Source organism: Symphalangus syndactylus, chromosome 17, assembly GCF_028878055.3.
Source record: "Symphalangus syndactylus isolate Jambi chromosome 17, NHGRI_mSymSyn1-v2.1_pri, whole genome shotgun sequence".
Classification (NCBI taxonomy): domain Eukaryota; kingdom Metazoa; phylum Chordata; class Mammalia; order Primates; family Hylobatidae; genus Symphalangus; species Symphalangus syndactylus.
In genome coordinates this window covers 33,536,235-33,550,815 of record NC_072439.2, presented here as the reverse complement: position 1 = coordinate 33,550,815, position 14,581 = coordinate 33,536,235, and the positions used below count along the sequence as shown (strand labels likewise).

Below are 14,581 nucleotides of genomic sequence, written 5' to 3'. Positions count from 1 at the left end.
CTTTGTTTAACTCAGCCCCTACACCAGCAGCCACGAGCGGCGTACGAGGAGGGACCAAGGCTGGCCAGGCCTCCACCCTAGACAGGAAGTCTAGTCTAGAGTCTATATAGTCCCAACCAGGACTATATAGCCATTTGGGAGGGAGAACTCAATGTTCTTCCCGGCAAAAACGTGTGGGCCTGGCCGGCCACGCTTCGCTTCGGAGGGGTGCAGGTGACTTGTGTCTTAGAGCTGACGCAGATTGGTGCGAGATCATTGCGGAGAGGCAGGCCTGCAGCGTGACCTGCTGCGGGTCCGGCCCCTCTCCCTTTTCCAGAGCCCTGGTCAGCATCCCAGAGCTTCGTAACCCCTTGACTCCTGTCATGGGAATGGATATTGCAGTTAACAAGGCGGCCAGCCGGGCGCGGTGGCTCACGCCTGTAATCCCAGCACTTTGGGAGGCCGAGGCGGGTGGATCACGAGGTCAGGAGATCGAGACCATCCTGGCTAACACAGTGAAACCCCGTCTCTACTAAAAATACAAAAAATTAGCCGGGCGTGGTGGTGGGCGCCTGTAGTCCCAGCTACTCGGGAGGCTGAGGCAGGAGAATGGCGTGAACCCGGGAGGCGGAGCTTGCAGTGAGCCGAGATTGCGCCACTGCACTCCAGCCTGGGCGACAGAGCGAGACTCCGTCTCAAAACAAAACAAAAGAAAAAGGCGGCCGCGGGGTGGGGAGTGAGGGAGTCTGACCGCAAAGCTTAGATCTGGGGTGCTCAACGGGTTCTCTGCCTCTCTCCCAGGCGCTCTCCTGCCGTATCCACAATGGCTCCCCGAACACTTGTGGAGTTCCCTAAAACACCTAAGAGGAAGGAAGGGAGAAAAAATTTCCCTCTTCCTGAGTTGGGATTTGATTTCCTTAGCTTACAACACCGTGGTGTTGGGCATGTGGGCGGTAGAGAACCTGGGATCCAAGGGAAGTCAATGTGGAGCCTAAAGAGATCCGTAAGCAGATAAGGGATTAATTAAGCAAACCAAGGCATTACAATTACATGACTTCCTAGACTAATCTGGTATTAAATAGTATGGTATTTATTGTGCACATTGGCTAAGCAAATGCTAATGCACATTAATACACACATACACACATATCTTTATGTAATTTGTTTATACACAACAATACAGAGCTAGCTACCTTTTGTGGACAATTTGACAGGTCCCAAAAGGAACTACAGTTTCAGGCCTCCTTTCTGCTGTCCTCTAGCGGGACTCTGAGATAAGTAAGATAAGAGTAGTATGGCCCGGCGCGGTGGTTAACGCCTTTAATCCCAACACTCTGGGAGGCCGAGGCGGGTGGATTACGAGGTCAGGAGTTTGAGACCAGGCTGGCCAACATGGTGAAACCCCGTCTCTACTAAAAATACAAAAAAAGTAGCCGGGCGTGGTGGCGGGCGCCTGTAATCCCACCTACTCGGGAGGCTGAGACAGGAGAATCGCTTGAACCCGGGAGGCAGAGGTTGCATTGCAGTGAGCCGAGGTCGCGCCACTGCACTCCAACCTGGGCGACAGAGCAAGACTCCTTTGCCGGGGTGGGGCGGTGGGGCGGGGCGGGGAAGAGTAGTATGGCTAGGTGCAGCGGCTCACGCCTGTAATCCTAGCACTTTGGGAGGACGAGGTGGGCGGATCGCTTGAGGTCAGGAGTCCGAGACCAGCCTGGGAAACATGGCGAAACTCTGTCTCTACCAAAAAAAATACAGAAATTAGCCGAGGGTGGTAGTGCGAACCCGTAGTACCAGCTACTACGGAGGCTGTGGTGGGAGGTTGCAGTAAGCCAAGATTGCACCACTACACTCCAGCCTGGGTTACACAGCGAGACCCTGTTTCAAAAAAAAAAGGGACTAACAAATGTTTCTCTCTTTGCCGCAGGTTCCATTTCTTCCAAGAAGGGTGAGCCTGCCTTTTGTCTCTGGTGTAAATGCCACTTTTCCCAGAGACTTGACCAAGCTGGGTAGTGCATTAAAGATGAGAACTCCAAATCAGGAACAAAGATAAGGGTTAGAGCAATAAAAAGGGAGGAAACCGTGTGTGCCTACTGTGTGCAAGGCACTTTTTTTATATAACTTCCGTTTTCTCGTAAGATGCAATTACATATTTTTTGTCTTTTTTTTTCTCTTTTGTGGAGAATGGGGTCTCGTTATATTGTCCAGGCAGGTCTGGAACTCCTGGACTCATGCTATCCTCCAGCCTATGCCTCCCTACGTGCTGGGATTACAGGCGTGAGCCACCGCGCCTAGCGGAATTGGAATTACATATGTTTAAATAGTCGAGAAAAGAAGTGAAGCATTGAGCCAGGATTCCGAAGCCCTTGCTCCTTTTCCCATTGTGTCACTCTTTGGAAAGAAACGTCTTAGAACCTAAGTGCATTCTCCCTAGCCAAGTTAAGGAAAATTGGGGGCCCTGTGCGCCTTCTAGTGGTGGATTTTTCCCCCTGCAGAGCCAACTATCTCCAAGGTTCCTTTAATACCTGAAATTTGCCCCCTTCGCGGCGCACGAGTCTCTGATCCCGATTGGCTGGGCAGGGCAGGCGGCGGGACGCAGGGCGCGCCCGGACGGTGCTGATTGGCCGAAGGAGGCCAGCCGGGGGAAACTTCCGGGAATGCCCGCACTCCCGCGTTCCACCGGGCAGCATCCGGCGGCAGCGGAGCCTGTGGCTCCCCCTGCGGGCTGCTCAGCGGCGTGCACAGTCCTGCCGGCTGACTGGGTGGGTGGTGGGCTGCGGGTAGGGGAGGGGATGGACCGAGTCCTGGATTGTCGGGATGAGGGTTCGGGAAGGTCTGGCCAGTAAGATTCTACTCCCTGGCTGTGCACCGGGTTCCCTACCCCTGTCTACGTCGGCTCCGCCACTTCACGGCTTGAGACTAAAAGAGCATCCCGGCAGGGGGCCTTCCAGCCCCAAAGCAGCCTGTCCAGAGACCCCCAAATTCTGATCCTGAAGTTGGAGGCCTCCGGGGATGTTCTTTTTTAATCTTTTAGAAGGGTTAGAGGGGTTGAGGCTGCCTGACCCCAGCCTAATGGGGTAGGTAGGCCTTGGGAAGTGGAGCATGGGGCAAAGGATCCAAGCATTGAGCCTTCATCCTCTATTCCCCATCCAGTGGGGTGCCGAGGCTCGGGCAGCATGACGACGGAGACCTTTGTGAAGGATATCAAGCCTGGGCTCAAGAATCTGAACCTTATCTTCATTGTGCTGGAGACAGGTGTCTATACTGGGGTGGCCGGTTCGCGGGATGGGGGTGGGGGGCAGGAGGGGAACGCTGTCTGCGTTCTTAACTTGCTATAGGGATGGCAAGGCAAGCTGCAAGACACTCCTCACTCCCAATCTCTCTCTTCCACCCTGGGACAGAAAGTTGCAGTCAGGTATAGGGTAGATAGAACTCTTGCCAGATCTAGATCTCCTGTGCCATGCGGGCCTCTTTCCACTCAGGGCCCTCTCCATGGTGCTGGCCCCTGAACTCCCACCCTCACCCTCCACCACTCCTTCCACAATCCCAACCCCTTATTCCCCAGGGATTTGGGCTTTCCCCTGTTTGTACACCTTTACCCTCATTCCACCAATATCCACAATCTCATCCTTCTGACAGCTACCACCCCATTTATTTGACCATCCTCCCACCTCGATTTATCTGTTCCGTTCAGGCCGAGTGACCAAGACAAAGGACGGGCATGAGGTTCGGACCTGCAAAGTGGCGGACAAAACAGGCAGCATCAATATCTCTGTCTGGGACGATGTCGGCAATCTGATCCAGCCTGGGGACATTATCCGGCTCACCAAAGGGTCAGCCAGCTGGTGACTTCTGGCCTTCCAAAGGCAACAACAATCAAGAGTGGGGTTAACAGTCCCTATAACACTTCTGAGTACTCTGAATTTTGCTTTTTTTGCTCCCATAGGTACGCTTCAGTTTTCAAAGGTTGTCTGACACTATATACTGGCCGTGGGGGTGATCTGCAGAAGATTGGAGAGTAAGTGCTGTCTTGGGGATTGGCATGAAGAAGCACCAGGGCAAAGGGGTTTGCAAGGAGGCAGCATAGGGTGTGCAGTCCAGGCCTCATTTCTGGACTTTTTCTGTTTGTTTGTTTGTTTGTTTTGAGAAACAGTCTCTGTCACTCAGGCTGGAGTACAGTGGCATGATCTTGGCTCACTGTAGCCTTGACCTCCCGGGGTCAGGTGATCCTCCCACATCAGCCTCCCAAGTAGCTGAGACTACAGGCGTGCTTCACCAAACCCAGCTAATTTTTTGGTATTTTTTATAGGGATGGAGTTTCGCCATGTTGCCCAGGCTGGTCCCAAACTCCTGGGCTGAAGTGATCCTCCCACTTCTGCCTCCCAAAGTGCTAGGATTACAGGTGTGAGTGACCACACCCAACCTATCTGGACTTTTCTGAGGCCTCTAGCAGTGGCCCAGAGGATGAATCCAAGGCTTTAGCTACTTTCTCCCATTGCAGATTCTGTATGGTTTATTCTGAGGTTCCTAACTTCAGTGAGCCAAACCCAGAGTACAGCACCCAGCAGGCACCCAACAAGGCGGTGAGTCCTGTGGCCACAATGGTGGGAAAGGAGGGCAGATCAAGACAAGAAGCATGGGAGGGAGCAGGATCTGAATATGTAATCTGTGCCTTCAGGTGCAGAACGACAGCAACCCTTCAGCTTCCCAGCCTAACACTGGACCCTCTGCTGCTTCTCCAGGTAAATCTGTTCCCTTCCATCCACTGGTCCTCCTAGCTCTCCCACTCTCCTCAGCCTAGAAAGATGCATTTCCCTCATTCCTTTTCCAAATCTCTCTTTTCTCAGTGTATCCTCCTTCACCCAATTCTCCCAGACCCCTCTTTTTTTTTTTTTTTTTTTTTTGAGATGAAGTCTCGCTCTTGTCAACCAGGCTGGAGGGCAATGGCGTGATCTCGGCTCACTGCAACCTCCGCCTCCCAGGTTCAAGTGATTCTCCTGATTCTCCTGCCTCAGACTCCCAAGTAACTAGGATTACAGGCACCTGCCACCATGCCCGGCTAATTTTTTTTTTTTTTTGAGATGGAGTCTCTGTCACCCAGGCTGGAGTGCAATGGCGTGACCTCGGCTCACTTCAACTTCTGCCTCCTGGGTTCAAGGAATTTGCCTGCCTCTGCCTCCTGAGTAGCTGGGATTACAGGCACCCGCCATCATGCCTGGCTAGTTTTTGTATTTTTGTAGAGATGGGGTTTCACCACGTTAGCCAGGCTGGTTTTGAACTCCTGAACTCAGGTGATCTGCCCGCCTCAGCCTCCCAAAGTGCTGGGATTACAGGCATGAGCCACCGCACCCAGCCATGGGCTGCAGGTATCTTAGTCCAGTGGAGCAGCAGGGTTCAGTAGAGATATGGTTTAAGAACTAGGCTGGCCGGGCGCAGTGGCTCACACCCGTAATCTCAGCACTTTGGGAGGCCAAGGCCAGCAGATCACCTGAGGTCAGGAGTTCAAGACCAGCCATGGCCAACGTGGCGAAACCCCATCTCTATTAAAAATACAAAAATTAGCCAGATGTGGTGGCAGAAGCCTGTAATCCCAGCTACTTGGGAAGCCAGGGCAGGAGAATGGCTTGAACCTGGGAAGTGGAGGTTGCAGTGAGCTGAGATCATGCCACTGCACTCCAGCCTGCGTGACATTGAGACTCTTTCTCAAAAAAAAAAAAAAAAAACCACTAGGCTATAACTTCCATGCCATTTAAGGTTCATAGTCCCTACTGTATGCAAGAAGCAAACCTCTGCCTTCATATAACAAATGTTTCTAGAGCACCTACTATTTGCCACGGAATAAAACACACTACCTGCCTTTAGGGGCTTGTGGTTTATCCAGGAGAGAGATAATGATTATAATACGCCATGCTTAAGTTCAATGACGTGGTATGTCCAGAGTTATGAGAGCTCAAACAAATCCCAGGCACCTGGCTTCAAACATTGAAAATATAAGCCAGATGCAGTGGTGCACACCCATCATCCTAGCTACTTGGGAGGCTGAGGCAGAAGCATTGCTTGAGCAAGGAGTTTGAGGCTGCAGTGAGCTATGATCACACCACTACACTCCAGCCTGAGTGACAAAGTGAGACCTCATCTCTAAAACAGTAAAAATTTAAAAATAAATATTTATATACACAAAAATGTGACTTGTTATTATCTTTGGTGGGTAAGATTATGTGTAATAATCTTTTCACTGATGCTTATCTATATTTTCTAAAATGAACATTATCATTATGGTACACGCATACACACCTTTTTTTTTAAGTGCCTCGTATTTTAACGCAGAGACTTCAGGCCCTTCCCCTTGCCATTGTTCTCCAGTTTTGTAATCACTTTTGGTAAAGGGGCCTTTTTTTTTTTTTTTTTTTTTTTTAATTGAGAAGGAGTCTCGCACTGTCGCCTGGGCTGGAGTGCAATGGTGCGATCTCGGCTCACTGCAACCTCCGCCTCCCAGGTTTAGGCGACTCTCCTGCCTCAGCCTCCTGAGTAGCTGGGATTACAGGTGCCTGCCACCACACCCAGCTAATTTTTTGTATTTTTAGTAGGGACGGGGTTTCACTATGTTGGCCAGGCTGGTCTCGAATGCCTGACCTCGTGATCCACCTGCATCAGCCTCCCACAGTACTGAGATTACAGGTGTGAGCCACCGCACCTGGCCCAGTAAAGGGGCATTTTTGTCAGAGGTCCCTGAGCCTAGAACTAAACAGCTAATTCTAGGTCTGATTCTCAATAATAGTAAGATAACTACAAGAGAAAAATACCGTACCGAGGTTCATGTAGCAACTTCCTAAATGATCGTGTGAGTCTTCTCTGGAGCTCCATTCATACTCGCAGCCCACAGTCTTTTGCATTTGGTCCAGTTGGCATTAAGATGCAGTTGTGCATGGTGAAGACTGTGCCACTCTTTGGGGCATGGAGGCAGGCCTTGGGATGGACCCCTTTCCTATGTTAACTAATTCGTTTGTTTCTTCTCCTCCCACAATTAGCCTCTGAGAACCAGAATGGGAATGGACTGAGTGCCCCACCAGGTCCTGGTGGTGGCCCACATCCCCCTCATACTCCCTCCCACCCTCCCAGCACCCGAATCACTCGAAGCCAGCCCAACCACACACCTGCAGGCCCGCCTGGCCCTTCCAGCAACCCTGTTAGTAATGGCAAAGAAACTCGGAGGAGCAGCAAGAGATAGCATGACATTCTTTCTTCCTGCCACCAACCACATCCCAAGTGTCTCCTGGAGAGCAAGATAGCCTTCCGCTGGCTGGCTGGTGTAGCAGTATTTTAGCCACTGAACTTCCGTGGAGGGTGGTGAGCAGTGTCCTTATCCACCCTAATCTCATACTCCCTCATCGTCCAGATGAACTGCCTGTCCCCTGGGAGTCAGGACCCTCTGCCTGCTCTCTTTCCTCTTTAGAAATGGCAGTTACTGGCTGGGCACAGTGGCTCACGCCTGTAATCCCAGCACTTTGGGAGACCGAGGTGGGCGGATCACCTGAGGTCGGTAGTTCAAGACCAGCCTGACCAACATGGAGAAACCCCGTCTCTACTAAAAATACAGAATTAGCCAGGCATGGTGGCGTATGCCTGTAATCCCAGCTACTTAGGAGGCTGAGGCAGGAGAATCGCTTCAACCCGGGAGGCGGAGGTTGAGGTGAGCCAAAATTGCACCATTGCACTCCAGCCTGGGCAATAAGAGCGAAACTCCATCTCAAAAAAAGAAAGAAAGAAAGAAAAAGAAAGAAAGAAGAAAGAAATGGCAGTTACCATCTGTTTCTTCTGTGTGAGACATGGGAGTCTAACTGAAGTCTCTCCTTCCTAATAAATGTTACCACTCTACTCTGTGTTGGACTCCTTTGCTTTTTGTGGGAAAAGGAAGAGGTTAGCAACTAGGCATTTGGGAAGGTGGGGTGTCCCTAAAAGGTGGAAGGAAGATAGGTTACAGGTAAGGAGGCCCAGGCAAAGCAGACCTGCCCCTTTAAGGTAGTGTCCCTCCCCTACCCCCTCCCTGCAAGTGACCCTTGCCCGCCTGCCTGCCTGCCCCCCCAGCTGGAACCAAGAAGGCTGTGTCCCCCTTCCTCTGGGTGTCCTTGTCTCCTGCTATCAGGTAATGCCAACCTCAACCCCCTGGACCAGTCACCCCGATCAGACTTTGCCTGATTTTAGGCCAGGTCAGACATCAGAGAAGAGCCCAGATCCTTGTTTCCTCTCGCCCCGCAGGGCTTCCCCTTTCTTGGTCATCGATCCCTAGAGCTCTGGCTCTTTCTCTTCTTGGGGTGAGAAATTGCTAAGAACAGTTTATTTCCCATGCATGCATCTCGGCTTGCCACTGATCTGCCTTTTCCCCCCTCATCCCCAGGTTAGGGACACCTAGGTCCAACCTTCCCAAGGAATATGGGGATGGGGCTTGGAGATGAAGTTTAGTGCTAGACTGTAAGGTAGGTGGGGTGGAAGTACATGCGGGAAAGGGCTAAAATGGTACTAACTGTGTTAAGGATGGGGTGAATTATTTAAGAGGAAAAAGACTAGGCCCAGGTTCTCCTTAGCCATGTGGCTTTCCCAGGGCAGAGGGTGGCCCCTCCCTACTCAGAGGCCCAGCAGAGACTGACCTTTGACCCCCACCCCAGAGACCAGTGAACCATTAACTCCTGTCTTATGTGAGCCTTCACACACTGGCCCCACCCCTGACCCCGCCCCAAGGCAGGTGGGCTAGGAGGGGGTGCGTGTCCATCTCAGCCTTCTATGTGACGTGGCCTCCGATCCACCTGAACACCTGGAGGCTAAGCCTGGATTCCCCCCTCCCTGACTCAGGAACTGCTTAACGTCCACGGCAAGGCCTAATAGGGGACCTGAGGTGACAGCTCTCATGTTGCCAGTAGGGGTGAGACCCTGGGGATTGAGGGGGGATAAAGAGGTGGGGCAAAGTTGAGGGGTGGGGTTTAGGGGACAAGGAATGGACGGCCAGCTTTGGATGAAGTATGAGGAGAGCTCTGAGTCAGGGAAGTGCTCCAGGAATTGGCAAACAAGAGGCTGCTCCCAAAGGAGGCAGTGTGAAGGGAGAAAGAAGGCTGCAGTAGGGGCTGCTGCTGGACTCGGTGGGGAGCAGGTGCAAGGAGCTCTGGCTCCCCCATGGACCTGAGCTGGAGAGCAGAGCAGCAGCTCCAGCCCATTCCTCATTCTTCCAGGGCACAGTCCTCAGGATGTTTCGGGGAGAATAGGAGCCAGAACCTGAGCCCCTAAGCCATTCCCCTCACCAATGATGGGGTCCCCAGTGAGTCATCTGCTGGCCGGCTTCTGTGTGTGGGTCATCTTGGGCTGGGTAGGGGGCTCAGTCCCCAACCTGGGCCCTGCTGAGCAGGAGCAGAACCATTACCTGGCCCAGCTGTTTGGCCTGTACGGAGAGAATGGGACGCTGACTGCAGGGGGCTTGGCGCGGCTTCTCCACAGCCTGGGGCTAGGCCGAGTTCAGGGGCTTCGCCTGGGACAGCATGGGCCTCTGACTGGACGGGCTGCACCCCCAGCTGCAGACAATTCCACGCACAGGTACTGACCCCTTCCTCCACTCCACAGGACCACATCCCCCAGGTCCTCTCAGTGCTTGCCCCCAGTTGCCTCATTCTGGCTTCCTCACGAGATCCCTGGAGTTACAAATTCTTCAGAACCCAGCTCCTTGGTATCTCTTCAAAACCTCTCATGTTTCTATTGCCTTCTCTCTCTTTTTTTGAGACTGGGGGGTCTCACTTTGTCACCCAGGTTAAAGTGCAGTGACACATTCACAGCTCACTGCAACCTCCACCTCCCAGGCTGAAGCCATCCTCCCACCTCAGCCTCCTGAGCAGCTGGGACCACAGGCACACACCACCATGCCCGGCTAATTTTTAAAATTTTTTACAGAGACAAGGGTTTCGCCGTGTTGCCCAGGCTGGTCTCAAACTCCTGGGCTCAGCTCAGCAATCTGCCTGCCTCAGCTTCCCAAAGTGCTGGGACTACAGATGTGAACTACCACCCTAGCCCTCCGTTGCTTCTAATTCTCTCCTCCTCCAAATCTCTAAACCCTTAAATTTCTTGCTCTTAGTGTCACTGTTCAGTGTCTCTGGGCTGATTTGGCTCCAAATTCGTAGCCCTTTGTTTTTTCTTTTCTTTTCTTTTTTTTTTTTTGTTTGAGACAGAGTCTCGCTCTGTCGCCCAGGCTGGAGTGCAGTGGTGTGATCTTGGCTCACTGTAACCTCCGCCTCCCGGGTTCAAGCAATTCTCCTGCCTCAGCCTCCTGAGTAGCTAGGATTACAGGCACACACCACCACGCCTGGCTAATTTTTGTAATTTTGGTAGAGACGGGGTTTCACCATATTGGTCAGGCTGGTCTCGAACTTCCAACGTCAGGTGATCCACCCACCTCAGCCTCCCAAAGTGCTGGGATTACAGGCGTGAGCCACCATGCCCAGCCATTCATAGCCCTTTTGGTTGTCCTCCTTTTTTTTCTGTCCCCCCTAGTGGCAGAAAATGGAGAACTCACAGATCTTCCTAAGAATGACATTCTATGGTTTCTGGGTCCCAGGATCTCCAGTCAGTGGCTAGTCCCCCCATTCCCCCTAAAATCCCTGGGAGCCTCTCAAAGCGGGTTGATAGAGAACACAAGGGAGGCTGACTTGCTGTCTCACCCATTCCAGGCCACAGAACCCTGAGCTGAGTGTGGATGTCTGGGCAGGGATGCCTCTGGTTCCCTCAGGGTGGGGTGACCTGGAAGAGTCAAAGGCCCCTCACCTACCCCGTGGGCCAGCCCCCTCGGGCCTGGACCTCTTTCACAGGCTTCTGCTGCTGGACCACTCATTGGCTGACCACCTGCATGAGGATGTGAGTCTGACAGTCTCTAGAGGGGAAGGAGCCATGGGATTAGATGGCCTGAAATGTTTAAATAGTCAGTAGTTTTTTGTTTTGTTTTGTTTTTAAATCCCAACATGGGCCAGGCGTGGTGGCTCACGCCTGTAATCCCAACACTTTGGGAGGCTGAGGTGGGTGGATCACCTGAGGTCAGGAGTTCGAGACCAGCCTGGCCAACATGATGAAACCCCATCTCTACTAAAAAATACAAAAATTAGCCGGGTGTGGTAACGGGTGTGTGTAATCCTAGCTATGCAGGAGGCCGAGGTGAGAAAATCGCTTGAACCCGGGAGGCAGAGGTTGCAGTGAGCTGAGATGGCGCCATTTGCACGCCAGCCTGGGCAACAAGAGGGAAACTCCGTCTCAAAAAAAAAATAGCTGGGCGTGGTGGCACATGCCTGTAATCCCAGTTACTCAGAGACTGAGGCAGGAGAATCACTTGAACCCAGGAGGCAGAGATTGCAGTAAGCCGAGATCACACCACTGCACTCCAGCCTGGGTAACAGAGCGAGACTCTGTCTCAAAAATAAAAATAAAAAACACAAAAAAATAAAAAAAATATCCCATTGTGGTCTTAGGGGATGTTATTTCAATAGTGAACTATGTTCCCTCTGGGATCAGAGCAGGTGAGCCCATATCCAGAGCTCCAAGACTCAGTTTAGGGGAATAGATGGCAAAGCAGAGAATCTAGAGAAGCAGCCCAGGGTAGAATCTGGATGGTTACCTGGAGAGGAGACCTGCAGGGAATGGATGGCTGTCTTCATCCAGAAAGACAGAGAATATGTTCCATTTACACCAGAGGGCAGACAAAGCTGCCTAACCCTGATGGAGGTCCAGTGAGTGCCCATTGCAGGAAGCATTCAAGCTGAGGCTGGATGAACATCAACAGGGCTGTTGAGAGGGAGGTTAGATGGCACTTCAGGGTCTTTTCCCTTTTAAGATTCTGGCATGGAGAGCTCTAGTTTTCCAACCAGCTTCATTTATCAAATCAACAAAATGATTGAAATGATCAGAGTTTGCAGGGAAAATGATGACAATGCTCACTAGCACCCAGTTTGCATCGAATTGAATACCCGCATTGGACTGAATATTCACTAATAATGCACATTGATTATAAGTACCCTTGGACCCAGTCCCCAAGGTACCTGCCAGTAGGAGCAAAGGGGACCCTGGGAGAGACCCAAGAGTCTATGCAATGGAAGGACAGGTGTTAAATATAATTTTTTTTTTTTTTTTTTGAGGCAGAGTCTGACTCTGTCACCCAGGCCGGAGTGCAATGGCGCGATCTCAGCTCACTGCAACCTCCACCTCCTGGGTTAAAGCAATTCTCCTGCCTCAGCCTCCAGAGTAGCTGGGATTATAGGTGTTCACTACCATCCTCAGCTAAATTTTTTTTTTTTTTTGAGATGGAGTCTCACTCTGTCGCCCCGGCTGGAGTGCACTGGCGCAATCTCGGCTCACTGCAACCTCTGCCTCCTGGGTTCAAGCGATTCTCCTGTCTCAGCCTCCTGAGTAGCTGGGATCACAGGCGCATGCCACCATGCCCAGCTAATTTTTTTGTATTTTAGTAGAGACAGGGTTTCACCATGTTGCCCAGGCTGGTCTCGAACTCCTGACCTCCGATGATCCACCCGCCTGGGCCTCTCAAGGGCTGGGATTATAGGTGTGAGCCACTGCACCTGGCCAGGTGTTAACGATCTGAGTCATAGTTCCTGGTGATTCTCCAATGTATGACCCTCGACTCCCCAGTGTCTGAACGGCTCCCAGCTGCTGGTCAATTTTGGCTTGAGCCCCGCTGCTCCTCTGACCCCTCGTCAGTTTGCTCTGCTGTGCCCAGCCCTGCTTTATCAGATTGACAGCCGCGTCTGCATCGGAGCTCCGGCCCCTGCACCCCCAGGGGATCTACTATCTGGTCAGCAAGTAGGAGTGGGTGGGGGGCACCCTGAATCCTGGAAGTGGGGCCCATGCCAAGGAAGGAGGCTCACTGGGGTCCTGCCTCTCCTTGTAGTGTTCTCTCTGCCCCACCTTACGTGTGGGACCCTCCTCCTGCCCTGCCCTAACTTCAGCCCGATTCTCCCCAGCCCTGTTTCAGAGTGCCCTGGCAGTCCTGTTGCTCAGCCTCCCTTCTCCCCTATCCCTGCTGCTGCTGCGGCTCCTGGGACCTCGTCTACTGCGGCCCTTGCTGGACTTCCTGGGGGCCCTGGCCGTGGGCACTCTTTGTGGGGATGCACTGCTACACCTGCTACCGCATGTATGTGAAGCCCCTTCCTTGTACCCCTGGCCTCCATGGATCTAAGGTGTCCCCAGCCATAGGACATCCCCTCCCCCTTTCCATCAGCTCCCACATCCCACTCCCGGATCCTGGCTTCAGCCCACGGTGTGCTGCCTTCTAGTGGAGCATATGAGCGAAGGCTTGCCACCACCCATGCAAGGGGATGTTGTTGGGTATAGGGGCTTCCAGGGTCTGCCCTGACCTTCTCTCTGTCAGGCACAAGAAGGGCGGCATGCAGGACCTGGCGGACTACCAGAGAAGGACCTGGGCCCGGGGCTGTCAGTGCTCGGAGGCCTCTTCCTGCTCTTTGTGCTGGAGAACATGCTGAGGCTTTTGCGGCACCGAGGGCTCAGGCCAGTGAGTGATACCATTTTCTCCTCCTTCTGCTGAGACCAGAGTCCCAGTCAAAAACTGGGCCAGGCCAGGCGCGGTGGCTCACGCCTGTAATCCTAGCACTTTGGGAGGCCAAGACAGGCAGATCACAAGGTCAGGAGTTCGAGACCAGCCTGACCAACATGGTGAAGCCCTGTCTCTACTAAAAATACAAAAATTAGTGGGGCGTGGTGGTGCATGCCTGTAATCCCAGCTACTCAGGAGGCTGAGGCAGGAGAATCGCTTGACTTGGGAGATGGAGGTTGCAGTGAGCCGAGATGGCACCATTGCACTCCAGCCCGGGTGACAGAGCGAGACTCCATCTCAGAAACAACAACAACAACAACAACAACAACAAACTGGGCCAAAAAGCCAAGAGATGAGGAGCAGTGTGTGCTCCTGGATCTCTGACATTTGCCTGGTGTGCGGGACCTATCAGCTAACAGGGAGTGGGTAGCAGCTCCTTAAGCACAGACCCAGGATTTCTGGCCAAATGGCATCCTATTCTGAGCTCAAGTCAACAAGAAACAGAGGGGAGGTGCCAACTTGGGAAGAAGGTAGAGGCCAAAGAACATCCCAGGTGCCAGAGGTGGAACCAGGTGTTCATCTTCCCAGCTTGTGGCCTGGCTTCCCCTTAGTCCCTGGCTCTGCTGCCTCCTCCACCAGGAGGGATGCCCTCCTATTTCAGAGATGCTGCAGGCAAAAACGAAGGAATCTCGAAACACGGAACTTGGACCCGGAGAATGGCAGTGGGATGGCCCTTCAGCCCCTACAGGCAGCTCCAGGTGACTAGAGGAGAAAATTTGAAGAGTAGTTTCCAAGCTCACAGTCCTTATTTGCAGTCACCAACACTGTCCTGTGCTTCTTCCTGCAGAGCCAGGGGCTCAGGGCCAGAGGGAGCAGAACAGCCAGCACCCACCAGCCCTGGCCCCTCCTGGGCACCAAGGCCACAGTCATGGGCACCAGGGTGGCGCTGATATCACGTGGATGGTCCTCCTGGGAGATGGTCTACACAACCTCACTGATGGGCTGGCCATAGGTGTGAGG

The 14,581-nt window shown here is 52.7% G+C and overlaps 2 protein-coding genes across 5 annotated transcripts in view; both read left to right on the top strand.

The window, feature by feature from the left end:
• Nucleotide 1: 1 nt before the first annotated feature.
• NABP2 (nucleic acid binding protein 2) lies at nt 2–7,851 on the top strand. Of its 4 annotated transcripts, XM_055249073.2 has the most exons (8): nt 5–213; nt 1,904–1,924; nt 3,130–3,231; nt 3,671–3,809; nt 3,923–3,994; nt 4,478–4,559; nt 4,655–4,718; nt 7,005–7,851. In XM_055249073.2, the coding sequence occupies exons 3-8, from the start codon at nt 3,153–3,155 to the stop codon at nt 7,202–7,204; spliced, it is 636 nt and encodes a 211-aa protein (XP_055105048.1). In that variant the 5' UTR covers nt 5–213; nt 1,904–1,924; nt 3,130–3,152; the 3' UTR covers nt 7,205–7,851. The 4 variants fall into 4 exon arrangements, with proteins under 4 accessions (XP_055105046.1, XP_055105048.1, XP_055105047.1 ...); XM_055249071.2 differs by lacking the exon at nt 1,904–1,924 and having other exon boundaries at nt 2–213; XM_055249072.2 differs by lacking the exons at nt 5–213; nt 1,904–1,924 and adding an exon at nt 2,012–2,031.
• A 196-nt stretch (nt 7,852–8,047) lies between these two features.
• The window catches only part of SLC39A5 (solute carrier family 39 member 5), a 7,626-nt gene continuing 1,092 nt past the window's right edge, over nt 8,048–14,581 (top strand). Inside the window, exons 1-10 of the mRNA XM_055248041.1 lie at nt 8,048–8,119; nt 8,233–8,288; nt 8,824–8,866; nt 9,198–9,555; nt 10,680–10,863; nt 12,640–12,802; nt 12,972–13,141; nt 13,379–13,519; nt 14,223–14,319; nt 14,409–14,573. Coding sequence (XP_055104016.1) covers nt 9,269–9,555; nt 10,680–10,863; nt 12,640–12,802; nt 12,972–13,141; nt 13,379–13,519; nt 14,223–14,319; nt 14,409–14,573 — 1,207 coding nt within the window. The 5' untranslated portion in view covers nt 8,048–8,119; nt 8,233–8,288; nt 8,824–8,866; nt 9,198–9,268. The remainder of the gene's footprint in view (nt 8,120–8,232; nt 8,289–8,823; nt 8,867–9,197; nt 9,556–10,679; nt 10,864–12,639; nt 12,803–12,971; nt 13,142–13,378; nt 13,520–14,222; nt 14,320–14,408; nt 14,574–14,581) is intronic.

Excerpts from the sequence above, each read along its gene's own strand:
- NABP2 (XM_055249071.2), top strand. The coding sequence starts at position 3,153 with ATGACGACGGAGACCTTTGTGAAGGATATCAAGCCTGGGCTCAAGAAT. Across the intron at positions 3,995-4,477 it reads GATCTGCAGAAGATTGGAGA|ATTCTGTATGGTTTATTCTG; the intron begins GTAAGTGCTGTC and ends CTCCCATTGCAG. Across the intron at positions 4,719-7,004 it reads ACCCTCTGCTGCTTCTCCAG|CCTCTGAGAACCAGAATGGG; the intron begins GTAAATCTGTTC and ends TCCCACAATTAG.